General features: G+C 44.6%; 1 protein-coding gene across 21 annotated transcripts in view; it reads right to left on the bottom strand.

Moving 5' to 3' along the window:
• Positions 1–25,728, bottom strand: part of LOC110533727 (misshapen-like kinase 1) — a 55,840-nt gene that overhangs the window by 9,200 nt on the left and 20,912 nt on the right. For 3 of the 21 annotated variants that reach the window (XM_090186445.1, XM_036990120.2, XM_090186454.1), the window contains 23 exons: positions 24,630–24,805; positions 21,750–21,819; positions 21,337–21,550; positions 15,760–15,867; positions 15,066–15,152; positions 14,484–14,663; positions 14,012–14,182; positions 13,284–13,433; positions 8,184–8,263; positions 7,582–7,685; positions 7,347–7,447; positions 6,998–7,021; positions 6,710–6,861; positions 6,262–6,382; positions 5,965–6,081; positions 5,740–5,854; positions 5,298–5,453; positions 5,015–5,158; positions 2,895–3,029; positions 2,615–2,715; positions 2,307–2,456; positions 259–418; positions 27–166 (listed from right to left, as the gene is read on the bottom strand). In XM_090186445.1, the coding sequence (XP_090042571.1) occupies positions 27–166; positions 259–418; positions 2,307–2,456; positions 2,615–2,715; positions 2,895–3,029; positions 5,015–5,158; positions 5,298–5,453; positions 5,740–5,854; positions 5,965–6,081; positions 6,262–6,382; positions 6,710–6,861; positions 6,998–7,021; positions 7,347–7,447; positions 7,582–7,685; positions 8,184–8,263; positions 13,284–13,433; positions 14,012–14,182; positions 14,484–14,663; positions 15,066–15,152; positions 15,760–15,867; positions 21,337–21,550; positions 21,750–21,819; positions 24,630–24,805 (2,956 nt within the window). Of the gene's footprint in view, positions 1–26; positions 167–258; positions 419–2,306; positions 2,457–2,614; positions 2,716–2,894; positions 3,030–5,014; positions 5,159–5,297; positions 5,454–5,739; positions 5,855–5,964; positions 6,082–6,261; positions 6,383–6,709; positions 6,862–6,997; positions 7,022–7,346; positions 7,448–7,581; positions 7,686–8,183; positions 8,264–13,283; positions 13,542–14,011; positions 14,183–14,483; positions 14,664–15,065; positions 15,153–15,759; positions 15,868–21,336; positions 21,551–21,749; positions 21,820–24,629; positions 24,806–25,728 lie in introns of all 21 variants that reach the window. The other 18 variants (XM_036990118.2, XM_021618199.3, XM_036990121.2 and 15 more) reach the window with 7 other exon arrangements.

Consider the following 25,728-nt stretch of genomic DNA (forward strand, 5'->3'; position numbering starts at 1 on the left):
CCTGTTTGTGTGAGTGTGTGACCCACCTTGTCATTCCTCTCACAGAGGAACTTGAGCCTCTGGGCTCTCTTGTGCATGAAGACTCCGTCCAAGTGGCCCGTCTCTACAGCACGGATCTCTATGGCCTTCTCTCCCCAGCCCATGATCTGGTTAGAGCAGATATGGGCTGAACAGAGAGAAAGAGAGAGAGATAACTCAGAACACAGCACACTTTAAGAGGAAGTGTAGTGTGTGTGTGTTTGTACACATGTGCCATACCAACGGAGGTGGGCATCTCGCCCCACTGAAGCACCACATCTTTGATGATGCGTCCGTAGGTATTTACATAGACGCCCTCGTCCTCGTAGCACAGCAGCATCTCCATGCCGTCCGAGCTGGGCAGGAACACAATGGCATGGGGCATGATCTGGCACTGGATCTGGACACACAGAGAGAAGGAGTATAATATTTTTTGACCTAACAGTTAAATGCACTGATTCTCATTCTGAATAAGAGTCTATGAAGCAGTGTTGTAGTCGAGTCACTAGTCCCTACGGCTAAGTCCAAATCACCAATAGTCGAGTCACAAGTCCCTACGGCTAAGTACGAATCACCAATAGCCAAGTCACCAGTTCCTACGGCTAAGTACGAATCACCAATAGCCAAGTCACCAGTTCCTACGGCTAAGTACGAATCACCAATAGCCAAGTCACCAGTTCCTACGGCTAAGTACGAATCACCAATAGCCAAGTCACCAGTTCCTACGGCTAAGTACGAATCACCAATAGCCAAGTCACCAGTCCCTACGGCTAAGTACGAATCACCAATAGTCGAGTCACTAGTCCCTACGGCTAAGTACGAATCACCAATAGCCAAGTCACTAGTTCCTACGGCTAAGTACGAATCACCAATAGTCGAGTCACTAGTCCCTACGGCTAAGTACGAATCACCAATAGTCGAGTCACTAGTCCCTACGGCTAAGTACGAATCACCAATAGTCGAGTCACTAGTCCCTATGGCTAAGTACGAATCACCAATAGTCGAGTCACTAGTTCCTACGGCTAAGTACGAATCACCAATAGCCAAGTCACCAGTTCCTACGGCTAAGTACGAATCACCAATAGTCGAGTCACTAGTCCCTACGGCTAAGTAAACTTTGGAAAGCAAAATTAATGATTCGGGGTTTGGTAGTTGGTTACTGCTGTTTGCACACTCGTACTGATGGCTCGATGCTCGTCTGTTGCTAGAGATTCCCACCTCTACTGATTTAGCTCAGATGAAGTAGAAGAAATCTTCCCAGCAACAACTAGTGGCGGGATGGTGGGAAGATTTTAATGTGAGCATTGAGGTAACGCAAGATTTACCTCCTGTTGCCCAATGGTGATAAATGGCTGCAATATGCAATAGACTATGAAACAAATAAGTAATTCATACACAGGCTCACACATTTTATTTTAATGTAATGTTCAATAGTTATGTCAAGTTAGTAATGGATGAATGTTCTCTAGATGGAATTGGCTATTGCTCCTGTCAGATTGACCAGACTATTACTTGCAATAATTGTAACAGGCTCTCAGCTACTTTTTTTGTAAATCGCCCACTGATATTTGTGTAGGTTTTTTAATGCAGATTGAAATCTTAAGACTAGTCAGAACCTAGCTATAGGTTGCAGGGGGGAAATTAGAAGTGTAGAGTGAGACGACAGTGAGACTGTTTTACTCTTCAACTCAATACTATGGTTTTCAATTTCATAAAGCAGTTGGGTGTTTCTTAACCAGGCAAAGCTAAATAGTAGTCTGGTGGTTACGGGGACACAGAGCCTGCCTTGCCTGTCTGCCCACACTCATTGCTTGCATCGCAGCAGCTCACCAGCTGATGTAGGCTGTGGCGCGTCCTTCCCACTGCTAGAGAACAGAAGCCTCGCTGCTCTGCGCACACAGTTCTGCTAATATTCTGCTTATCCTAGTAGCATACTCAGTCCAAGTGAAAATACAAGTCACAAAAAGGCGAGTCAGTCACCAATGGTCGAGTCAGAAGTCATGAAAAATTGGACTCCAGTACTTCCACACTGCTGTGAAGTGACAAAAATGTATAGCTAGCAAGAAGTGGGTGAAAACTGTGGAGGAGGTTTTTACATCAATACCTGTCAAGTTTGGGCATCTAATCAATAAAACAGGTTATTATTCATGTTCTGTAGCTATTTTAGGTGTGTATGTATTCGATCTGATTTGGAAGAACTTGTGGGGGCTTAAGGATATTCTGCCCCCATAGTTTCTGTCTGGCCCTGTTTATCTGTGTGTGGTGTCACTAGGAACTTATCCACTTACATGCACTGGGATGTATATGTCATAGTTGTTCCCAGAGTCAACGTCGATGGCGTGGAAGCCAGCAATGGAGCCATAGATGACTTTCAACCTCTGACCTTCCTCCACTGTGAGGTCTACCAACTGGGGCCTGTGGGGCAGGTCACCAAAGGACTAGAGGAGAGTAGAGAGAGAGAGAGAGATGGGAGACGGAAAGAGAGAGGAGAAAGAGGGAGAACATAAGGGGGTTTGAATGTTGTTCTGGTTGACTGGCTGAGGGGAAATAGAACACCTGGCACTCAGAACAATGAGGCAGGAAAAGTGAGACCTACCTTGAAGGCCATGAATTTGTGATAAGGCTTGGGAGCCCAGGCATATACCTCCACCGCATTCTTCATAGCTATCACCAAGAACTTGATCCTCTCATATTTCACTAGACACAAACATCAAAGCGGGATTAGAGCCTTTATATTATACTATAAATAAACACTACCAAAAAGGCAAAAAAAAATTGTGTAAATATACATGGTTGGAAAATGCATTGATAATAGATACACGGTTCAATAACGGGTCACATCACTGTTACTCTGTCTCCATCCTTCCTTTACTCACCCACTTTGTAGTGGACACATCCCTCCATCTCCCCTACAGTGGTCCAGCCCTGCTTCTTTTCCACCTCCGGGTCATTGTGGAGGATCTTGTTCCTCAGCCAGGCCAGGTAGTACACACGCACCTTGTTCTTCTTACCTGGGACGGACACACACACACACACACACACAGGAAGAGGTTATACAGTGGATAAGAAAAGGGGCTGAGTAGCAACAGATGGAGTTTGTGATGCACAGGTCCTTGTCAAATCAAATCTAATTTTAGTGGTCACATACACATACTTAGCAGATGTTATTGCGGGTGTCGTGAAATGTTTGTGTTCACAGCTCTAACAGTGCAGTAATATCTAACAATTCACAACAATACACACAAATCTAAATGTAAAATAATGGAATTAAGAAATATATAAATATTAGGACGAGCAATGTCAGAGTGGCACTGACTAAAATACAGTATATACATGAGATGAGTAAAGCAGTATGTAAACATTATTAAAGTGACCAGTGTTCCATTATTGAAGTGACCAGTGTTCCATTATTAAAGTGACCAGTGTTCCATTATTGAAGTGACCAGTGTTCCATTATTGAAGTGACCAGTGTTCCATTATTGAAGTGACCAGTGTTCCATTATTGAAGTGACCAGTGTTCCATTATTGAAGTGACCAGTGTTCCATTATTGAAGTGACCAGTGTTCCATTATTGAAGTGACCAGTGTTCCATTATTGAAGTGACCAGTGTTCCATTATTGAAGTGACCAGTGTTCCATTATTAAAGTGACCAGTGTTCCATTATTGAAGTGACCAGTGATTCCATGTTTATATACATAGGGCAGCAGCCTCTAAGGAGCAGGGTTGAGTAACCGTGTGGTAGTGATGGCTATTTAACAGTCTGATGGCCTTGCGATAGAAGCTGTTTTTCAGTCTCTCGGTCCCAGCTTTGTGCACCTGTACTGACCTCGCCTTCTGGATGATAGCGGGGTGAACAGGCCGTGGCTCGGGTGGTTGATGTCCTTGATGATCTTTTTGGCCTTCCTGTGACATCGGGTGCTGTAGGTGTCCTAGAGGGCAGGTAGTTGCCCCCGGTGATGCGTTGTGCAGACTGCACCACCCTCTGGAGAGCCCTGCGGTTGTGGGTGGTGCAGTTTCCATACCAAGTGATGATACAGCCCGATAGGACGCTCTCAATGGTGCATCTCTAAAAATTTGTGAGGGTCTTAGGAGCCAAGCTAAATTTATTCAGCCTCCACTGAGGTTGTAGAGGCACTGTTGCGCCACACAAGTCTGTGTGGGTGGACCATTTCAGATCGTCAGTGACGTGTACGCCAAGGAACTTGAAGTTTTCCACCTTCTCCACTGCGGTCCTGACGATGTGGAGAGGGGGGTGCTCCCTCTGCTGTTTCCTGAAGTTCACGATCAGCTCCTTCGCTTTGTTGACAGAGTGAGAGGTTATTTTCCTGGCACCACTCTGCCAGGGCCCTCACCTCCTCCCTGTAGGCTGTCTAGTCATTGTTGGTAATCAGGCCTATTATGGTTGTGTCGTCTGCAAATTTGATGATTGAGTTGGAGGCGTGCATGGCCACGCAGTCATGGGTGAACAGGGAGTACAGGAGGGGGCTGAGTACACACCCTTGTGGAGCCCGTGTTGAGGATCAGTGAAGTGGAGGTGTTGTTTCCTACCTTCATCACCTGGGGACGGCCCGTCAGGAAGTCCAAGACCCAGTTGCACAGGGCGGGATTGAGACCCAGGGCCTCTAGCTTAATGATGAGCTTGGAGGGTACTATGGTGTTGAATGCTGAGCTATAGTCAATGAACAGCATTCTTACATAGGTATTCCTCTTGCCCAGAAGGGATAGGGCAATGTGCAGTGTTATGGCGATTGCATCGTCTGTGGATCTATTGGGGCAGTAAGCAAATTGAAGTAGGTCTATGGTGACAGGTAAGGAAGAGGTGATATGATCCTTAACTAGCCACGGGTGTATTCAGTTGAAATGAAACGTTCAGAACGTTGCAGATAGAAAGGCAAAATGTAGAGCTAACAGATTCTATCTGAAAATTTTGTGACAATCCTGAACGGACCCCAGATGAGCGCAGAGTGTTGTTCAAGTGCTGAGCAGTACTAATCACCTGATATGGTGATGAGCAGGTTCAGTCCCTCCAGGACATCCATTTGTTGAAACCTGCGGGAATTGATGAGGGGGTAGACCTTCCCCTGACCACTACGGTCCAGCAGCTTCAGACCGTTCTCCGTCCCCACCAGCAGGTTCACACCTGGGAATCACACACAGATACAAATATTCCCAAAATGCAAACAATCAGGACCTACAGGAAATATGTAAAAGATGCTCATGGTGGATGGAATAACATGATTACAGTGTTGGCTATAGCTTAGACCAGCTGTCTGTCTCACCCCAGAGAGCAGCACAGAGGATCTCAGAGTTGAACCTCTTCTTGTACTTGCGAATCTCGGGGGTGTCGCTGTGGGGGCGTGTGTTGGTGGGGTTCACGTTCACCATGGAGCCTTTCCTCACCTCCATCTTCAGCTGCTCAAACCTGGAGCCCAGGCCTGGACACAGCAGGAGGGAGGCAGAGAAGCAGGCAAAGTTTAGAGGGAAGAGGAGAGAAAACTTCCTTAAGGGAATGATATTGAATCAAGCTACTGTGGGCAAATGCTGCCCTCCTGCTGTGAGACATTTCCATGACTCAGATTTACTAACAGCAGTAAAGTAAAAGATGCTGGATTGTGAGCCGAGTAATGAAGCTAGAGACTAGAATAGGGAACTAAGGGATTGAGGGTGTATAGGGGAACCTCATTTAACCTCTTGATAATGAGACATTCTGTCTGTACTTACTGCCCACAGAGATGGCATCCGCAGTGTCACCTGGTGGTTGGTACATGCCCAGGTCAACAAAGGTGGTGAAGGAGGACTTGCCACTTGACGCCTTGACTAGACCCCTGGACTGATACTGGAGGAAACAGGAAGGAAGGGAGAGAATGGAGTTTTGGGCAGAGAACCATGTCCATGATTGTACTTGTATTCAGGGAGACAGTCAGAGAGACAGTCAGAGAGACTCACATCATAGACAGAGTCTTTCCCAGGGGAGGAGTGGGAGGCGGAGTCAGTGGGGGAGTGGGAGGGCTGCACCACATCAGGCAGGTTGGTGTATCCATTGTGGCTCCGCTTCTCTGGTGTCTGCCAGGCAACGGGGACAAACCAGTCACAATGGCCCAACACAACCTCCTACATAAAGAGTAACCTGACCACCCACACACATTTACACAACTCCACACACATGCATGTATACATATGTGTGTTTAATACAGATGACTTCTCTCTAGTCCAGTAGGCTACTTCCTGAAAGACATAACTCACCCTCTGCACCAGCATGGTCTGGTCCCTGTAGACTCCAGCCTGCCCCTCCTCCCCTCCCTCGCCCTCCTCCTCCTCATGAACCACCATGGTGTTGACCGAGTCAGTGTCGGCATCCCGGGGACTAAAGACAGACAGGAGAGGATGTCAAGGAGGAAGGAAAATGACAGAACAGCAGAGGATATGAAGTAGACAGGAAAATGAAAGAAGGGAAGGTGAGGGTGGCGGTATAAAGAGGATAAGAATGGGCTTTCGATGGCTTCTTGTGAGAATAATGACATCTCTCCTTTCAATGTCATTATTTACACGAGAAGCCGTCTCTCCTTTCAATGTCATTATTTACACAAGAAGCCGTCTCCCCTTTCAATATCATTATTCACACAATAAGCCGTCTCTCCTTTTTTCTCCTTCCTGTTTGTCAGTGTGTGTGTTCTCCCACCCTGGTACTGACCGGTCTGTAGGGCTGTCCTCCTCCTCATTCCCCTCTCCACTCTCACTCTCCTCACTGCTCTCACTGCCTTCTGAGGATGAGGAGTAGTCATTGGCCTTCACCGGAGGTCTGGGCTGCTCCTCAGGACGCTCCTTAGCATACAGCCCATGGTCCTGAACACACACACACACGACACACAGACGACAGGTTTTGCCAGCATACTAGGACAGGCATGTGTAACTTAACACAGCAGCCTGACATAATGAAACCAATACATGTGTATCACAGCACACACACACAGATACTAACCTCTCCTATAGCTCTCTTGTAACTCTGTGCATTGGAAGAAGCAGTGGACAAACAGGGAAGTGAGCGGTGTAGGAAGAGAGAAAAAGAAAAGTGCAGAGAATAGGATATGAAAAAAAGAGAAACTGTTAGTGTAGGAGTCAATATCCAGAAAAAGATCTGCTGTAGGGTTGGGGAGTGAGTGCAGGTGTTACAATAGTGCGGAATAGTCAGTGAAAATTCATTTAAAAAGTGATAAGCTGAAAATAAGATGCGTGTGAACAGCTGACAAATGGGAAGGGTGTGTAAAGTATCTGAATATCCTTCATGCAGTGTTCATAGTGAGGGTGTTCTACAGGTGAGGGGTACTTACAGCAGGGCGACTGGGGCGGGACGACGTGCGAGACTCCCCTGGCTTGTGCCCCGCCATGCGCCCGTCATGGCCTAGTATGGGGGAGTCTATTTTGGAGGAGCCTGAAACCAACATTCTGAATGTCAACATGGAATTGCTAACATCATTGCTGGGACTTGTTTTCATCCCATAAGAGGGAGCAACAGAAAGAGAAGGAGATAGATAAGCAGAATCACAGAGAATGTGATAGACTCACTGAGTATCCGGTGCCTCTCCAGAGAGCCAGTCTGGGGTAGATTGGATACGAGGTTCATGCTATCTCCTCTCTCCCAGCGGTCATTGCGGCTGAGGTCTGGGTTGCTGTTACAAGGAAGAGATAAGATTACTAGTTATTAAAACCTCAAGAGGTGAATATCATAACTCTGTCATGATCTACCATCATCCATGGGTCATTATTGGAATCAGAATAGTCTTCTGACACGTGTTTAAAATGTGAATGTATTGCCAAATGAGCTCATGAGTGAGACAGGGAGTAAAACTTTCTGTTTGGTGCATGATTTCGGAGTGTTGTTTAGGTTGTTTAATTCTCTAAACACTGCTTGCCCGCAAAATAGTTTCATCGAAAACGTCGCCAGATACCTCCACGCTAGCATGTAGTGCATAAAATAGGAATAAACACGTGCCCTTTCTGAAGAGGGAGGGAGAGACTGGGAACAGGCTTTGGCAGAGGGAGGTATGGACTTCTTTAAGACCGATTGGAAAGTGTTTGCCGCCAAAACCTAAATCAAGTAGCGGGAGATTTGGTTCTAGGAGCCGGAATTAGAATGAGAGTAGCTTAGATTTGTCTGTCTGAGTTACCTGGCTCTGACTGGATGCCTGATGCCAGACGATAGGTTGGTGTTGAGAGCTGTGGCAATGGAGGCGGTCCTCTGGGGAATCTGCGAAAGATAGAGAGATATCCGACATTACTAAATACACTATATGACCAAAAGTATGTGAACACCTGCTCGTCGAACATCTCATTCCAAAATCATGGGCATTAATATGAACTTGGTAGCCCCTTTGCTGCTATAACAGCCTCCACTCTTCTGGGAAGACTTTCCACTATATGTTGGAACATTGCTGAAGGGACTTGCTTCCCCGCAGTGCCAGGCCTCACTGATGCACTGCGGCCTGGCACGCAGTCTGCATTCCAATTCATTCCAAAGGTGTTTGATGGGGTTGAGGTCAGGGCTCTGTGCAGGCCAGTCAAGTTCTTCCACACCGATCTCAACAAACCATTTCTGTATGGACCTCGCTTTGTGCACGGGGACATTGTCATGCTGAAATAGGAAAGGGCCTTTCCCAAACTGTTGCCACAAAATTGGAAGCACAGAATCGTTTAGAATGTCATTGTATGCTGTAGCATTAAGATTTCCCTTCACTGCAACTAGGGGCCTAGCCCGAGCCATAAAATGGTGCATTCTCCTGGCATCCGCCAAACCCAGATTTGGCTGTTAAACTGCCAGATAGTAAAGCATGATTCATCAATCCAGAGAACGGGTTTCCACTACTCCAGAGTCCAATGGTGGTGAGATTTATACCACTCCAGCAGACGCTTGGCATGGTGATCTTAGGCTTGGAAGCTCCCGACGAACAGTTTTTGTGCTAACGTTGCTTCCAGAGGCAGTTTGGAACTCGGTAGTAAGTGTTGCAACCGAGGACAGACAATTTTTACACACCACACGCTTCAGCATTCGACGGTTCCATTCTGTGAGCTTGTGTGACCTACCACTTCACGGCTGAGCCGTTGTTGCTGCTAGACATTTCCACTTCACAATAACAACACAGTTGACCGGGGCAGCTTTAACAGGGCAGAAATTTGACACACTGACTTGTTGGAAAGGTGGCATTCCATGATGGTGCGATGTTGAAAGTCATTGAGCGCTTCAGTAAGGCCATTCTACTGCCAATGTTTATATATGGAGATTGCATGGCTGTCGCTTGATTTTATACACAGGTCAGCAACAGATGTGGCTAAAATAGCCGAATCCACAAATTTGAAGGGGTGTCCACATACTTTTGTATATACAGAACCGGTCAAAAGTTTGGACACACCTAAACATTCAAGGGTTTTTCTTTATTTTTACTTTTTATTTCAACTTTATTTAACCAGGTAGGCCAGTTGAGAACAAGTTCTCAATTACAACTGCAACCTGGCCAAGATAAAGAAAAGCAGTGTGACAAAAACAACACAGAGTTGCACATGGGATAAACAAATGTAGTGTCAATCTGTATACAGTGTGTGTAAATTAAGTAAGGAGGTAAGGCAAAAAAATAGGCCACAGAGGCAAAGCAATTACAATTAACACTGGAGTGATAGATGTGCAGATGAGGATGTGCAAGTATAAATACTGGTGTGCAAAAGAGCAGAAAAAAACTAAAACATATGGGGATGAGGTAGGTAGTTGGTTGGATGGGCTATTTACAGATGGGCTGTGTACAGCTACAATGATCTGTGAGCTGCTCTGACAGCTGACGCTTAAAGTTAGTGAGGGAGCTATAACTCTCCAACTTCATTGATTTTTGTAATTCGTTTCAGTCATTGGCCGCAGAGAACTGAAAGGAAAGGCGGCCTAAATGCGGTGTTGGCAATGGGGATGACCAGTGAAATATATACCTGCTGGAGCGTGTGCTACAGGTGGTTGTTGCGATGGTGACCAGTGAGCTGAGATAAGGCGGAGCTTTACCTAGCAAAGACTTATGGATGACCTGGAGCCAGTGGGTTTTGCGACAAATATGAAGCGAGGGCCAGCCAATGAGAGCATACAGGTCGCAGTGGTGGGTAGTATATGGGGCTTTGGTGACAAAATGGATGGCACTGTGATAGACTACATCCAATTTGATGAGTAGAGTGTTGGAGGCTATTTTGTAAATGACATCGCCGGAGTCAAGGATCGGTAGGATAGTCAGTTTTACGAGGGTATGTTTGGCAGCTAGAGTGAAGGAGGGATTGTTTGCGAAATAGGAAGCCGATTCTAGATTTAATTTTGGATTAGAGATGCTTAATGTGACTCTGGAAGGAGAGTTTACAGTCTAACCAGACACCTAGGTATTTGTAGTCACATATTCTAAGTCAGAACCGTCCAGAGTAGTGATGCTAGTCAGCCGGGCGGGTGCGGGCAGCAAGCGGTTGAAAAGCAAGCATTTGGTTTTACTAGCATTTAAGAGCAGTTGGAGGCCAAGGAAGGAGTGTTGTATGGCATTGAAGCTCGTCTGGAGGTTTGTCAACACAGTGTCCAAAGAAGGGCCAGAATTATACAGACTGGTGTCGTCTGCGTAGAGGTGGATCAGAGAATCACCAGCAGCAAGAGTGAAATCATTGATATATACAGAGAAAAGAGTCGGCCCAAGAATTGAACCCTGTGGCACCCCCATAGAGACTGCCAGAGGTCCGGACAACAGGCCCTCCAATTTGACACACTGAACTCGGTTTGAGAAGTAGTTAGTGAACCAGGCGAGGCAATCATTAGCGAAACCAAGGCTGTTGAGTCTGCCGTTAAGAATACAGTGATTGACAGTGTCGAAAGCCTTGGCCAGGTTGGTGAAGACAGCTGCACAGTACTGTTTTTTAAAATCTATGTTAGTTATTATATCGTTTAGGACCTTCAGCGTGGCTGAGTTGCACCCATGACCAGCTCGGAAACCGGATTGCATAGTGGAGAAGGTACGGCGGGATTAGAGATGGACGATGATCTGTTTGTTCACTTGGCTTTCGAAGACTTTAGAAAGGCATTGTAGAATAATAGTGAAGACATCAAAACTATGAAATAACACATATGGAATCATGTAGTAAACCAAAAAGTTTTAAACATGAACATGTGTTGGGGTTGACATCCAAAAACAAGGATTATACTCAAATTTTTACCTCAACATTGTGTGAAACACACAAACAATAACCTAAACGTAGACTAATTTTGCTGGCGGGCAAGAAGGAGATGTGGGATCTTTCTCCCACGTATTTCCATGGCAATTCCATTGTTTTGGTAGATTTCGATTGACCTCTTTACCGCATGTATAGATGCATGTTCATGTCATCGTCACCAATCAACCACTGTGTGTTGCCTATGCTACCAGCTTATATGAACGAGAGTTAGCATTTACTAGTCACTTCTTCTAAACCTGAAAATAAACTTCTAAATGTTATGCAGTGAAAACTGCCAAATCTGACCACATTGTTGGCCTGTTGCAATACATCAATCATGACGGATGACGAATATCCACTTTGTTAAATCTGATTTGCTAATGTGCTCCAATGCGAAGTCCTTCTATCCCCCACAGTCTGCGTTCCATTGGCCTCTAACGCATGTACACTAGGTGTACAAAACATTAAGTACATCTGCAACTTTCAGGTAGATCAGCTTTAATATTTCAGATAGGTTGAACCTCTAATCAATGTAATTGTCTGCATCATTTTCATTCCCCCATATATTTTGTAAATATACAGTACCAGTCAAAATTTGACACACCTAATCATTCAAGGGTTTTTCTTTATTTTTTACTATTTTCTACATTGTAGAATAATAGTGAAGACATCCACACTATGAAATAACACATATTGAATCATGTAGTACCCAAAAAAGTGTTCAATCAAAATATATTTTAGATTCTTCAAAGTAGCCACCCTTTGCATTGATGACAGTTTTGCACTCTTGGCATACTCTCAACCAGCTTCCTAAGGAATGCTTTTCCAACAGTCTTGAAGGAGTTCCCACATATGCTGAGCACTTGTTGGCTGCTTTTCCTTCACTCTGCAGTCCAACTCATCCCAAACCATCTTAATTGGGTTGAGGTTGGGGGATCGTGGAGGCCAGGTCATCTGATGAAGCACTCCATCACTCTCCTTCTTGGTCAAACAGCCCTTGCACAGCCTGGATGTGTTTTGGGTTATTACCCTGTTGAAAAACAAATTATTGTGGGACTAAGCGCAATCCAGATGGGGTGGCGGATTGCTGCAGAATGTTGTGGTAACCATGCTGGTTAAGTGTGCCTTGAAATCCAAATAAGTCACACAGTATCACCAACAAAGCACCTCCAAACCATCACACCTACTCCATTCTTCACGGTGGGAACCACACATGTGGAGATCATCCGTTCACCTACTCTGCGTCCTCTTCTTATTGGTGTCCTTTAATGGTGGTTTCTTTGTAGCAATTCAACCATTAAGGCCTGATTCACGCAGTCTACTCTGAACAGTTGATGTTGAGATGTGTCTGTTACTTGAACTCTGTGAAGCATTTATTTGGGCTGCAATCTGAGGTGCAGTTAAAACTAATGAAAGTATCCTCTGCAGCAGAGGTAACTCTGGGTCTTCCTTTCCTGTGGCGGTCCTCATGAGATCGCTTCATCATAGCGCTTGATGGCTTTTGTGACTGCACTTGAATAAACATGGAAAGTTCTTGAAATGTTCCAGATTGACTGATCTTCATGTCTTGTAGGAATGACGGACTGTCGTTTCTCTTTGCTTATTTGAGCTGTTCTTGCCATAATATGGACATGGTCTTTTACCAAATAGAGCTCTCTACCTTGTCACAACACTGATTGGCTGAAACGCATTAAGAAGGAAAGAAATTCCAAAAATGAACTTTTAACAAAGCACACTTGTTTATTGAAATACATTCCAGGCGACTACATCATGAAGCTGGTTGAGAGAATGCCAAGAGTGTGAAAAGCTGTCAAGGCAAAGGGTGGCTACTTTAAAGATTCAAAATATATTTTATATTTGAGATTTGTTAAACACTTTTTTGCTTACTACATGATTCCATATGTGTTATTTCATAGTTTTGATGTCGTCACTATTATTCTACAATGTAGAAAATAGTAAAAAATAACAAATAAACCTTGAATGAGTAGGTGTGTCCAAACCTTTGACTGGTACAATATATCTAAAAGACTAAAACCCAGCAGGTGGCCTCTCACCTTGGGCGGCTGTTCGATCTCTGGCAGGCGGATCCAGGGGCCGCGGTCCTCCCTTTTGCGAGGCTGTGGGGCGGGGCTCTCGGAGGTGGGATCAGAGTTCTGTCGGACCAGCTCCCTGGAGTGGACGGGGCGGGGGGTGGGGGAGGGATCCTGGGTGGGGAAGGCGGACATGGTCTTAGTGGGCTGGTCACACAGGGACTGGGAGCGGGGGACAGGGGCAGCGTAGGGCTTCAGCGGGACCAAGTGGGCCATCTGGAACTGCAGTGGTGCAGCAGTGAGGAAGGAGGGAACGGAGGAAGTAAAGGAAGTAAGTATGGAGGTGGAGGAGAGGGCAGGGTCAGGTAGTGAGAGCAAGCAAAATAGAGTGATAGGGGGGAGGATTGTGCAGGGCATATAGGGATTTTTGCCATTTTATGAAATTCGGGAAATAAGACAATATGAAAGCAATAAGAAGGGAAAAGGTGGGTCCAGGAGGAGGAGAGGGGAGAAAAGGAAGGAAAAGAAGATTGAAAATAAATAAAGGTAAAATAAACATTATTAGACAAGGGTTAATGCAGTCCAAGGAAAAAGACATGGGGGAAGGAAAGAACACCTATTTTTCTCTCAACTTTGTCTCCATTGTGATAAACCACTATTTCAACAACATGTCCACACTATATTGTAACAAGGGAAACATATTAATAAAGTACACACAAATATAATATAATATAACAAACACCAACACACACCTTGCCCTGTCCCCCCTGAGGCTCAACAGGCCGCTGCATAGGCGGGGTCTGAGAAGCCTGGCCCCCTCCGGATTGGCTGATGGAGTCAGAGCGTGATTGGATGGCAGTGTCAGAGACAGTGTTGCAGATTTTGGGGGAGCCCTGCCTGTTGAGCTTACTGCGCTCCTCCACCTGAGACAGAGGAAAAGAGGAAAATGGAAGGAAATAAAGGGAGAAGTGACAGGGAGAAGGAGGGAGAAAGCCCATCACAGAGATGTCGAATCAGACTAACTTTCAGGAAAAAAGATGACACTTAAGGTGATACTGCATAACTGCTTGATGCTAGCTTGTTACAGGGTAATTGCTAAATATATCCCTCCGGTATTACTCTAGGTTATAAAACCCTATTTAATGAAAGGTGTGGTCGATAGGGGTTATTTAAGTTGAAGTTATAGCATGTTCCACTGTTCATGTCCGTGTGGCATTATTGTACCTCTCGGGCCCATGCAGGCTTATTGTTGGGCTCCACGTTCTTGCTGTAGTGGTAGAGGGGCTGGGGCTTCTTGTCCTGTTGCTGCTGCTGCAGGGACACCAGGTATGCATGCTCCTGCTGCAGCTGCCTCTGCAGACGCTCAGACTGCCTCTGCTCCTCCAGCTGCTTACGCTTGTACTCCTGCACACACACCATGATACGGTCAAAGTAGACTTTTCTAGGCCTGAGCACGGCTAGTACACAATACACACCCCTTTGACATGCCCCCCAAACAGACACAATCCTACATACAAAGATGGGGACATCATGCAGGGTACACATAGACAAGGGCCTTATTCTCAGAGTTCTCTCAATGATTCTCTAGTTCTCTCAAGAAATGTTTTCGTAAAATGAAGAAGCAAAATTCAGCACGTTAGTGCAAACCATCAAACTGGAGTGCTTGACGCCTCTAGTGGTGAGAGGTGTGAAGTGCCAGTAGGAGGAGGAGGGTAAGGTGAGCAGTATGCCCTGCAGGCAGAGGTAGGGGTAGACTAGGGCTGAGGAGAGGAGGTGACTGCAGGATAAAGGAAGGAAGAGAGTTACCATGAGCAGTGCCTGCTCCTGAAGCAGCTGCTGCTGAAGGATTTCTAACTGCCGCTGTTCCTCCTCTAACTTATGTCTTATGAACTCCTGAAGAGAGAGGTGGAGGAGGGGTGAAGAGGGAAAGGAAAGACAATGAAGAAGAAGAGGATAGATATAAATAGACCACGATGTAGGGGGGAAATTATGACTGACATACACTAGTTAGTACACAGCCTTAGTGATTTGTCATGGCTTTAAAATTCTACAGGTTAACTAAAAGCTACTGCAAAAAGGTATTCGCTTTTGTAGTTTGACTGTTAGTCTCTACAATACAAATCCATATAAATTGCATCGCTTCTTCATTTAGGACTCGATGCAGGTTAGTTATCGCTTAGAAACGGGCAATGGTAGGAGAGTTAAACGGTTTATGGAGAAAAGGAGACTATAAGAATTGATTCTAAAACGTAGGTTGACTGTGATATAATGCCAGTCACAGTGTTACTAAGGTAGAGCAGAAACGAAGCAAAAGGGAGACGCAGAAACTGAGCTCACCCACAGAAAACTCATCTCTGTATAAATACTCTAATTTAGATCCCTGCTGCCATGGCAACCAGCTCACGGACATTCCACAGCCAGAGTGGCCTGCAGAGTAGGCTACGCCCACACCTCTCCACAATTGGCTGATTGTGCTCCTGCGCTTCTCGTGGTTGGTTACCTGCTCCCTCTCGGCCAGCCTCCTATCCTCCTCCCTCCTGATATCGTCAAGTCTCCGATGGGGGCCTTTTTCTTGCTGTCTCACCATCTCTCGCTCTTTTCTCTGTTGCTGAGAGGGATGACAGGAGAGAGGGAGAGAAATGAGTGTGGAAGCCACTTTTGCATATTATGTTGTTGTTATAATGGATAAACCGTTTGTTTTTTTCCCCTCCAATGTGAGAGGAAATAAAAGGTGTGAAAGCGCAAGCGAGAGAGAAAGAGCGGGAGGAGGAGGGGGAGATGTTGGTTGTGAGTCACACATGTACCGCCAGTCACTGCAGCCCTACTCATCTTCTGACACTGACCTGCTTCCTTATTCAAACACTTGGCCAGTTGTTCTTTTAAACCTTTACCGGACTATTCTTAGAAAACATTTTCATTTTATTTTTTTAATTGAAATTCCTACTACTAAGAACTCAAATAGGTACTATCAATTCTATCAATTCTATCAACTATACATTTTTTCAACTTGATGTTTATTTAGGAAATAACAGATCTCTACCAGGCAGTTGAGAAGTCAAAATACAGCCATACCAGCAATGCCATAGATGCGGTAAATGCCAGGAAAACACTGACTCTGGTTCATATAAGTTAGTTAGCATACAGAATTCAGTGGTAGTAGTTAGTCGTTTTCAACTGTATTGCTGTTGACTGATGACATGAACATGTGTTGGGATTGACATCCATATGCAAACATTATACTCAAATTTTTACCACAACATTGTGTGAAACACAAACAATAGCCTAAATGTATGCTAATTTTGCTGATACTGCTGTTCAGTATCTTTCTCCCACGTGTTTCCATGGCAATTCCATTGTTTTGGTCGAGTTCGAATGACCGTTCTTTTTTCTTTTTTTCATCTTTATTTAACTAGGCCAGTCAGTTAAGAACACATTCTAATTTACAATGACGGCCTACTGGGGAACAGTGGGTTAACTGCTTTGTTCAGGGGTAGAACGACAGATGTTTACCATGTCAGCTCAGGGATTCGATCTTGCAACCTTTAGGTTACTAGTCCAACGCTGCTTTACCGCATGTATAGATGCATGTTCATGTCATCATCACCAATCAACTGCATTAGTTAAAAACGACTGACTACCACCACTGTATGCTGCCTATGCTACCAGCTTATATGAACGAGAGTTAGCTTTTAGCAGTCACTTCTTCTAAACCTTATTCTAAATGTTATGCAGTGAAAACTGCCAAATCGGACTTTAGTAACCACATTGGGTTCTTTATTTTTACTATTTTCTACATTGTACAATAATAGTGAAGACATCAAAACTATGAAATAACACATATGGAATCATGTAGTAACCAAAAAAATGTGTTAAATCAAAACATGAGATTCTTCAAAGTAGCCACCCTTTGCCTTGACACACTCTTGGCATTCTCTCAACCAGTTTCATGAGGTGTCACCTGGAATGCTTTTCCAACAGTCTTGAAGAAGTTCCCACATATGCCGAGCACTTGTTGGCTGCTTTTCCTTCACTCTGCGGCCCAACTCATCCCAAACCATCTCAATTGGGTTGAGGTCAGGTGATTGTGGAGGCCAGGTCATCTGATGCAGCACTCCATTACTCTCCTTCTTGGTCAAATAGTCCTTACACAGCCTGGAGGTGTGTTTTGGGTCATTGTCCTGTTGAACAACAAATTACCGTCCCACTAAGCGCAAACCAGATGGGCTGGCATATCACTGCAGAATGCTGTGGTAGCCATGCTGGTTAAGTGTGCCTTGAATTCTAAATAAATCGCAAACAGTGTCACCAGTAAAGCACCCCCACACCTCCTCCTCCATGCTTCACTGTGGGAACCACAGATGCAGAGATCATCCGTTCACGTACTCTGCATCTTACATAGACACAGCAGTTGGAACCAAAAATCTCAAATTTGGACTCATCAGACCAAAAGGACAGATTTCCACCAGTCTAATATCCATTGCTCGTGTTTCTTGGCCCAAGCAAGTCTCTTCTTATTATTGGTGTCCTTTAGTAGTGGTTTCTTTGAAGCAATTCGACATTGAAGGCCTGATTCACGCAGTCTCCTCTGAACAGTTGATGTTGAGATGTGTCTGTTACTTGAACTCTGTGAAGCATTTATTTGGGCTGCAATTTCTGAGGCTGGTAACTCTAATGAATTTATCCTCTGCAGCAGAGGTAACTCTGGGTCTTCCTTTCCTGTGGTGGTCCCCATGAGAGCCAGTTTCATCATAGCGCTTGATGGTTTTTGCTACTGCTCTTGAAGAAACTTTGAAAGTTCTTGAAATTCCGGATTGACTGACCTTCATGTCTTAATGTAATGATGGACTGTCGTTTCTCTTTGCTTATTTGAGCTCTTCTTGCCATAATATGGACTTGGTATTTTACCAAATATGCTATATTCTGTATACCTTGTCACAACACAACACAACTGATTGGTTCAATTGCATTAAGAAATTCCACAAATTAACTTTCAACAAGGCACACCTGTGAATTGAAATGCGTTCAATCAAATGTATTTATGAAGCCCTTCTTACATCAGCTGATGTCACAAAGTGCTGTACAGAAACCCATGTAATGGGTTTTCTCTCTAATTCTCTCTCGCTCTTTCTCTCTCTCGGAGGACCTGAGCCCTAGGACCATGCCTCAGGACTACCTGGCATGATGACTCCTTGCTGTCCCCAGTCCACCTGGCCGTGCTGCTGCTCCACTTTCAACTGTTCTGCCTGCGGCTATGGAACCTTGACCTGTCCACCGGATGTGCTATGTCCCAGACCTGCTGTTTTCAACTCTAGAGACAGAGCGGTAGAGATACTCTTAATGATCGGCTATGAAAAGCCAACTGACATTTACTCCTGAGGTGCTGACTTGTTGCACCCTCGACAACTACTGTGATTATTATTATTTGACCATGCTGGTCATCTATGAACATTTGAACATCTTGGCCATGTACTGTTATAATCTCTACCCGGCACAGCCAGAAGAGGACTGGCCACTCCTTATAACCTGGTTCCTCTCTAGGTTTATTCCTAGGTTCCGGCCTTTCTAGGGAGTTTTTCCTAGCCACTGTGCTTCTACACCTGCATTGCTTGCTGTTTGGGGTTTTAGGCTGGGTTTCTGTAGAGCACTTTGTAACATCAGCTGATGTAAGAAGGGCTATATAAATAAATTTGATTTTACTCGACTCAATAATATTTAAAAAACATACTTTAGGTCTGCTTCAATGGAGTTTATAGATGGGTACGCTTTGGTAAATGTGGATTTATAAAAAATACAAATTATGGTAATTTATGTTCAAACATGAATATTCAATTACATTGAAATTAATGTGTTTTCAGGTTGTGTATGTTACAATGTGCCTCCAAAAGGAATTATATATTTAAAATGATCCAGGTTCTTCCACCATGTTTCCCACATATTCAGACATTTTGAGATAATAATGTATGACAAAGTGTAGTTCTCTTTTATTACATACAGTGACAACCGCCTGGTTGAGCACATTTTTACAAAATTCTTACTTTTTAGGCTTTTTACATTTTAATTTATTTTCATATGACTACTCTTCAAGGTCTCTACTAACAGGAATGGTGCAATATTAATCCCTCATCAACTGAATTCCTGCCTCTTATCCCATATATTTTGTGACAGAGTTCTTACAGCCCCGAGTGAGCAAAGTTACAGTGCCACAACACTGAACTGCAGCAACCCCAAAATATACAAAGTATGTTTTTTGATGCAGTAGGGCTGGGGGAGTTGACCAATTAAGATAACGTCAAGTTTCTTTTCATATCCACTTCGAAATCCATTGTCAAAACATGCTCTGCCAGCCAGTTGAGAATAGGGCTAAAGGGTTAAAGATGCAGTCCGGGATCTTCAGCACTTACAAATTCTTAACATACTTGTACAAATTCCTATTCGTAACATATCATACGAATTGCATGACGTAGTACACAATTGTCTACAATTTTCAGGGATCTGTTTTGGTTTGTGAGCACTACTTTCAAAACTACTGGCTGAAATTATACAAAAGCTCTGGAGCACCACTTTAATTAGTATCGCCCTGAATAGATTTAAGCCGCCTTCTGAAAAGAGAATACATCCTCCCTATTAAAACATCTCCCTTAAGAGAGGCTTCCTCATTGTTGTATTAAAACAAGATATAACTTGCTAATGACATGTTTTACATTTAAGATGCTTGTCTTCTCTTTTGTTGTTGCCAATTAATGAACTATCTCCAGAGAACATTCAGCGATAAAAAAATGTTCTCTCCCTGACCTGATAATCAATTCCCATCTACTGCATGTGGTGAATCTAACATTTGAGATTTAAATCCAGTTGAATTATTTTAGTTGGCACAGAAATGTACAATTATTTATTATAATATTAGTTATAAAAAAATTGCAATATAGATAGCTTTTTTAATTTAACTTTTATTTAACTAGGCAAGTCAGTTAAGAACAAATTCTTATTTACAATGACTGCCTACCGGGGAACCTTGGGTTAACTGCCTTGTTCAGGGGCAGAACGACAGATTTTTACCTTGTCAGCTCAGGGATTCGACCCAGCAACCTTTTGGTTACTGTCCCAACGCTCTAACCACTAGGCTACCTGGCATTACCAACTTGCTAAATTAGCAAGCTTCATATCCTGCTGTATTATGGCATCTTCAAAAACACTGTACAGTGTGTTTTGGCAATATACATAACAGCCTAGTACAAGCCCAGTAAACCTGGCTACTGTGAAAACCTTAGAGACTTGGGGTGACATAGATAGCTGTATAAAAGCTTGTGATGATTCATTCTCTGTAAGTTAGAATAAAGTCAGCTGAACCAAGTTGGTCACTGGTTTTACCTCAAAGGGTAAAATTGTGGTTTACTTGAACCTGCTAAAGAACACTAGCCGCAGTTGATAAGGCTGTGTGTGATCGTGTGTAAGTGGAGTGCTCTCATTTGGGCAAAAGCCAGTCCTCCGTCCTCTCTCCTCCGTGACTCGGAAACCGATAAGTGGTTGAGGTGTGTGTAAATTTGTTAGTAGACAAACAGAAGACAGTCCTACCCTCCTGAGAGAGGACGGAGGAGAGAGGGCGCAGGAGGTGAGAGAGGACGGAGGAGAGAGGGCACAGGAGGTGAGAGAGGACGGAGGAGAGAGGGCGCAGGAGGTGAGAGAGGACAGATGAGAGAGGGCGCAGGAGATGAGAGAGGACGGAGGAGAGAGGGCACAGGAGGTGAGAGAGGACAGAGGAGAGAGGGCGCAGGAGGTGAGAGAGGACAGAGGAGAGAGAGCACAGGAGGTGAGAGAGGACGGAGGAGAGAGGGCACAGGAGGTGAGAGAGGACGGAGGAGAGAGGGCGCAGGAGGTGAGAGAGGACAGAGGAGAGAGGGCGCAGGAGGTTAGAGAGGACGGAGGAGAGAGGGCGCAGGAGGTGAGAGAGGACGGAGGAGAGAGGGCACAGGAGGTGAGAGAGGACGGAGGAGAGAGGGCGCAGGAGGTGAGAGAGGACAGAGGAGAGAAGGCGCAGGAGGTGAGCAAATGTAATTGATATAAGGCCTGTGTGTATTACCTCTTCCAGGCGGCGGCGCTGTTCTTTCTGCTCCTCGATGCGTTTCTGTCGGTCGTGCAGCAGCTGTCTCTTGTGTTCCTCTGGGTCTCGGCGCTGGGCGGCCAGCTGGGCCTGCTGTCTCTTCAGAGCCTCTGATCGCTCCTTGTTCTCCTGCTGCAGACGCAGGAAGTCCCGCCTCAACGTCGACTCACCAGGCACATTCAAGATGGAGGTACTAGAGGACGGAGAGAGAGAGAAAGGTGGAAGGGTTAGAGAGGACGATGCAGAGAGACAGAGACATATAGCAGGATGAGGTGATGGAAAGATCATAGTAGAGAAGCAGGAGATTGTGTCATTCATCTCAGGGCAATGTGGTCTTATATTACTGCAGTATTGCTTGGGGTAGTAACGTTGTTGGGGTGGTGTTGTGTTACCTGGACTCTCCGTCTTCCCCACGGTTCTCATCCTCCTCATCACTGCCACTGTACTCATACTCTGTCTCCTCTGAAACAAAGACAGTAAGAGAGAGAACAGAAGTGAGAACGCATAGCATCTACAGTGCATTCGGAAAGTATTCAGACCCCTTGATTTTTTCCCACATTGTTACGTTACATCCTTATTCAATTATGGATTTAAAAAAAAATTTACGCCTCAATCAATCTAGTCCCAATACCCCATAATTACAAAGCAAAAACATGTTTTTAGAAATGTTTGCAATTTATTTTTAAATAATACCCGAAATATCACATTTACGTAAGTATTCAGACCCTTTACTAAGTACGTTGTTGAAGCACCATTGGCAACGATTATAGCATTGTGTCTTCTTGGGTATGACGCTATAAGCTTGGCACACCTGTATTTGGGTAGTTTCTCCCATTCTTCTCTGCAAATCCTCTCAAGCTCTGTCAGGTTGGATGAGGAGTGTCGCTGCACAGCTATTTTCAGGTCTCTCCAGTGCTGTTCGATCGGGTTCAAGTCCAGGCTCTGGTTGGGCCACTCAAGGACATTCAGAGACGGGTCCCGAAGACACTCCTGCATTGTCTTGGCTGTGTGCTTAGGGTCGTTGTCCTGTTGGAAGGTGAACCTTTGCCACAGTCAGATCCTGAGTGCTCTGGAGGTTTTCATCAAGGATATCTCTGTACTTTGCTCCAATCATCTTTCCCTCGATCCTGAATGGTTCCCAGTCCCTGCCACTGAAAAACATCCCCACAGCATGATGCTGGCACCACCATGCTTCACCGTAGGGATGGTGCCAGGTTTCCTCCAGATGTGACACTTTGCTTTCAGGCCAAATAGCTCAATCTTGGTTTCATCAGACCAAAGTATCTTGTTTCACATGGTCTGAGAGTCCTTTAGGTGCATTTTGGCAAACTCCAAGCAGGCTGTCATGTGCCTTTTAATGAGGAGTGGCTTCCATCTGGCCTAGGAAGAGTCTTGGTGGTTCCAAACTTCTTCCATTTAAAAATGATGGGAAGCCACTGTGTTCTTGAAGGACTTTCAATGCTGCAGAAATGTTTTGATACTGTGCATCGACACAATCCTATCTCTGAGCTCTACGGACAATTCCTTTGATCTCATTACTTGTTTTTTGCTCTGACTTGCACTGTCAACAATGGGACCTTATATAGACAGGTGTGTGCCTTTCCAAGTCATGTCCAATCAATTGAATTTACCACAGATGGACTCCCATCAAGTTGTATAAACATCTCAAGGATGATCAATGGAAACAGGATGCACCTGATCTCAATTGCGAGTCTCATAACAAAGGGTCTGAATAGTTAGGTAAATAATGCATTATATAGTTTTTTCCTTGTCATTATGGGGTATTGCTTGTAGATTGATGAGTGAAAAAAAATATTTGATCCATTTTAGAATAAGGCTGTAACGTAACAAAATGTGGAAAACGTGAAGGTGTCTAAATATTTTGCAGAATGCACTTTAGTACTGCAAACAATGACCATAATACATCCTACTCTCACCCTCCATACCATAATACATCCCACTCTCACCCTCCATACCATAATACATCCCACTCTCACCCTCCATACCATAATACATCCCACGCTCACCCTCCATACCATAATACATCCCACTCTCACCCTCCATACCATAATACATCCCACTCTCACCCTCCATACCATAATACATCCCACTCTCACCCTCCATACCATAATACATCCCACTCTCACCCTCCATACCATAATACATCCCACTCTCACCCTTCATACCATAATACATCCCACCCTCACCCTCCATACCATAATACATCCCACTCTCACCCTCCATACCATAATACATCCCACTCTCACCCTCCATACCATAATACATCTCAACCTCTATACCATAATACATCCCACTCTCACCCTCCATACCATAATACATCCCACTCTCACCCTTCATACCATAATACATCCCACCCTCACCCTCCATACCATAATACATCCCACCCTCACCCTCCATACCATAATACATCCCACTCTCACCCTCCATACCATAATACATCCCACCCTCACCCTCCATATCATAATACATCCCACCCTCACCCTTCATACCATAATACATCCCACTCTCACCCTCCATACCATAATACATCTCAACCTCTATACCATAATACATCCCACCCTTACCCCCATACCATAATACATCTCAACCTCTATACCATAATACATCCCACCCTTACCCCCATACCATAATACATCTCAACCTCTATACCATAATACATCCCACTCTCACCCTCCATATCATAATACATCCCACCCTTACCCCCATACCATAATACATCTCAACCTCTATACCATAATACATCCCACCCTTACCCTCATACCATAATACATCTCAACCTCTATACCATAATACATCCCACTCTCACCCTCCATATCATAATACATCCCACCCTCACCCTTCATACCATAATACATCCCACTCTCCATACCATAATACACCTCACCCTCCATACCATAATACATCTCAACCTCTATACCATAATACATCCCACCCTTACCCCCATACCATAATACACCTCACTCCCCATACCATAATACATCTCACTCCCCATACCATAATACACCTCACCCCCCATACCATAATACACCTCACCCTCCATACCATAATACACCTCACCCTCCATACCATAATACACCTCACCCTCCATACCATAATACACCTCACCCTCCATACCATAATACACCTCACCCCCACCCTCCAATCAAAAATACACCCCACCCTCCAACAACCATTATATGGAAAACACAAAATAGCTCAACCCAAATTACAGAGGCCTCAGTCAGGTTCAGGCCGGCCCTTCCCTCTCTCACCCTTCTCTCCCCTCTTCTTGCGTGTGCGGTCAATGTGGTCTTTGAGCTGGATGCGGACTTGGCGCTCTGTGGGCTGGTCCCGGATGAATGAGTGCTTCAAGAGCTGCTCTGTGGACGGCCGGCTGGTGTACGTCTTCACCAGGCAGCCCTCAATAAAATCTATAAACTTCTTAGACCTGAAGGGGGGGGTAATGAATGTCAGAGTCAGGTGAGGCAGAGGAGGATAATGAGTAACATCTGTTTGGTGGACAGAGATGGGACAGCTGGTGTGAGTGGGACTTTTAGGAGGCCTGGTATCTCCTGTAGGTCACATGTAATTGGGAATGTAGGTCACATGTAATTGGGAATGAAACTATCCCAAGAAGAGTGTTCAGAAAAAGAGAAGAAGAACAGGAAAGGTCTGTGTGTGTGGGAGAGTGAAATAGAGACAGCAAGACAGTCAGTGTCCATTCATTTAAAGTGGCAATGTACAACAGTGCTCCTTTAGGTAGATCTTTCACTGGTATTTTCATGGGAACGCAAGGCTTTTATCATTGGGCTTTGTACAGAAACGTTTGATGATCAACTAGGAATGCCTTGGATATCGACCGGTTGGTGACTACTGGACTAATAGACCTCCACAGTTTGTAGTCCTAAAAAATGTAAATGAGTTACCTCTGGTTCGTTCAGCCATTGCTATGGGGGAATTAATGGGGAAAGAATCGTTTTTGGGGGGATAAACACCAAAAATAAGGCCTGTGGTAAACACAGGCTTAGAAGAGTTCTATGAGATAATTTTTGAATTTTGAAGCATTTATATAATCAAAATAAGCACATAAAGGCTACAGAATTCATTGTGGTCATGTTAACTGACTGTTGAGGCAAAGAACAGAGCTCAAGATGTTTTTGCTACTTTCTCAAACCATCAATAGCCTATAGTAGCGTCATGCAGCCCATGTATTTTGTGATTTCTAAGGCATTCTAAAAGGTCTGTATCATTCACAACTAAAGTTGACAATTCACTCTAAATCTAGCACATAGGACTTGCTCAACATAGCCACTTCATATGCGCACTTGCTCTGTAATGGTAAAAATATCCTTTCTACTTTATTCAGCTAAG

This window comes from Oncorhynchus mykiss, chromosome 10 (assembly GCF_057628025.1).
Source record: "Oncorhynchus mykiss isolate SJ-2025 chromosome 10, ASM5762802v1, whole genome shotgun sequence".
Taxonomy (NCBI): Eukaryota; Metazoa; Chordata; class Actinopteri; order Salmoniformes; family Salmonidae; genus Oncorhynchus; species Oncorhynchus mykiss.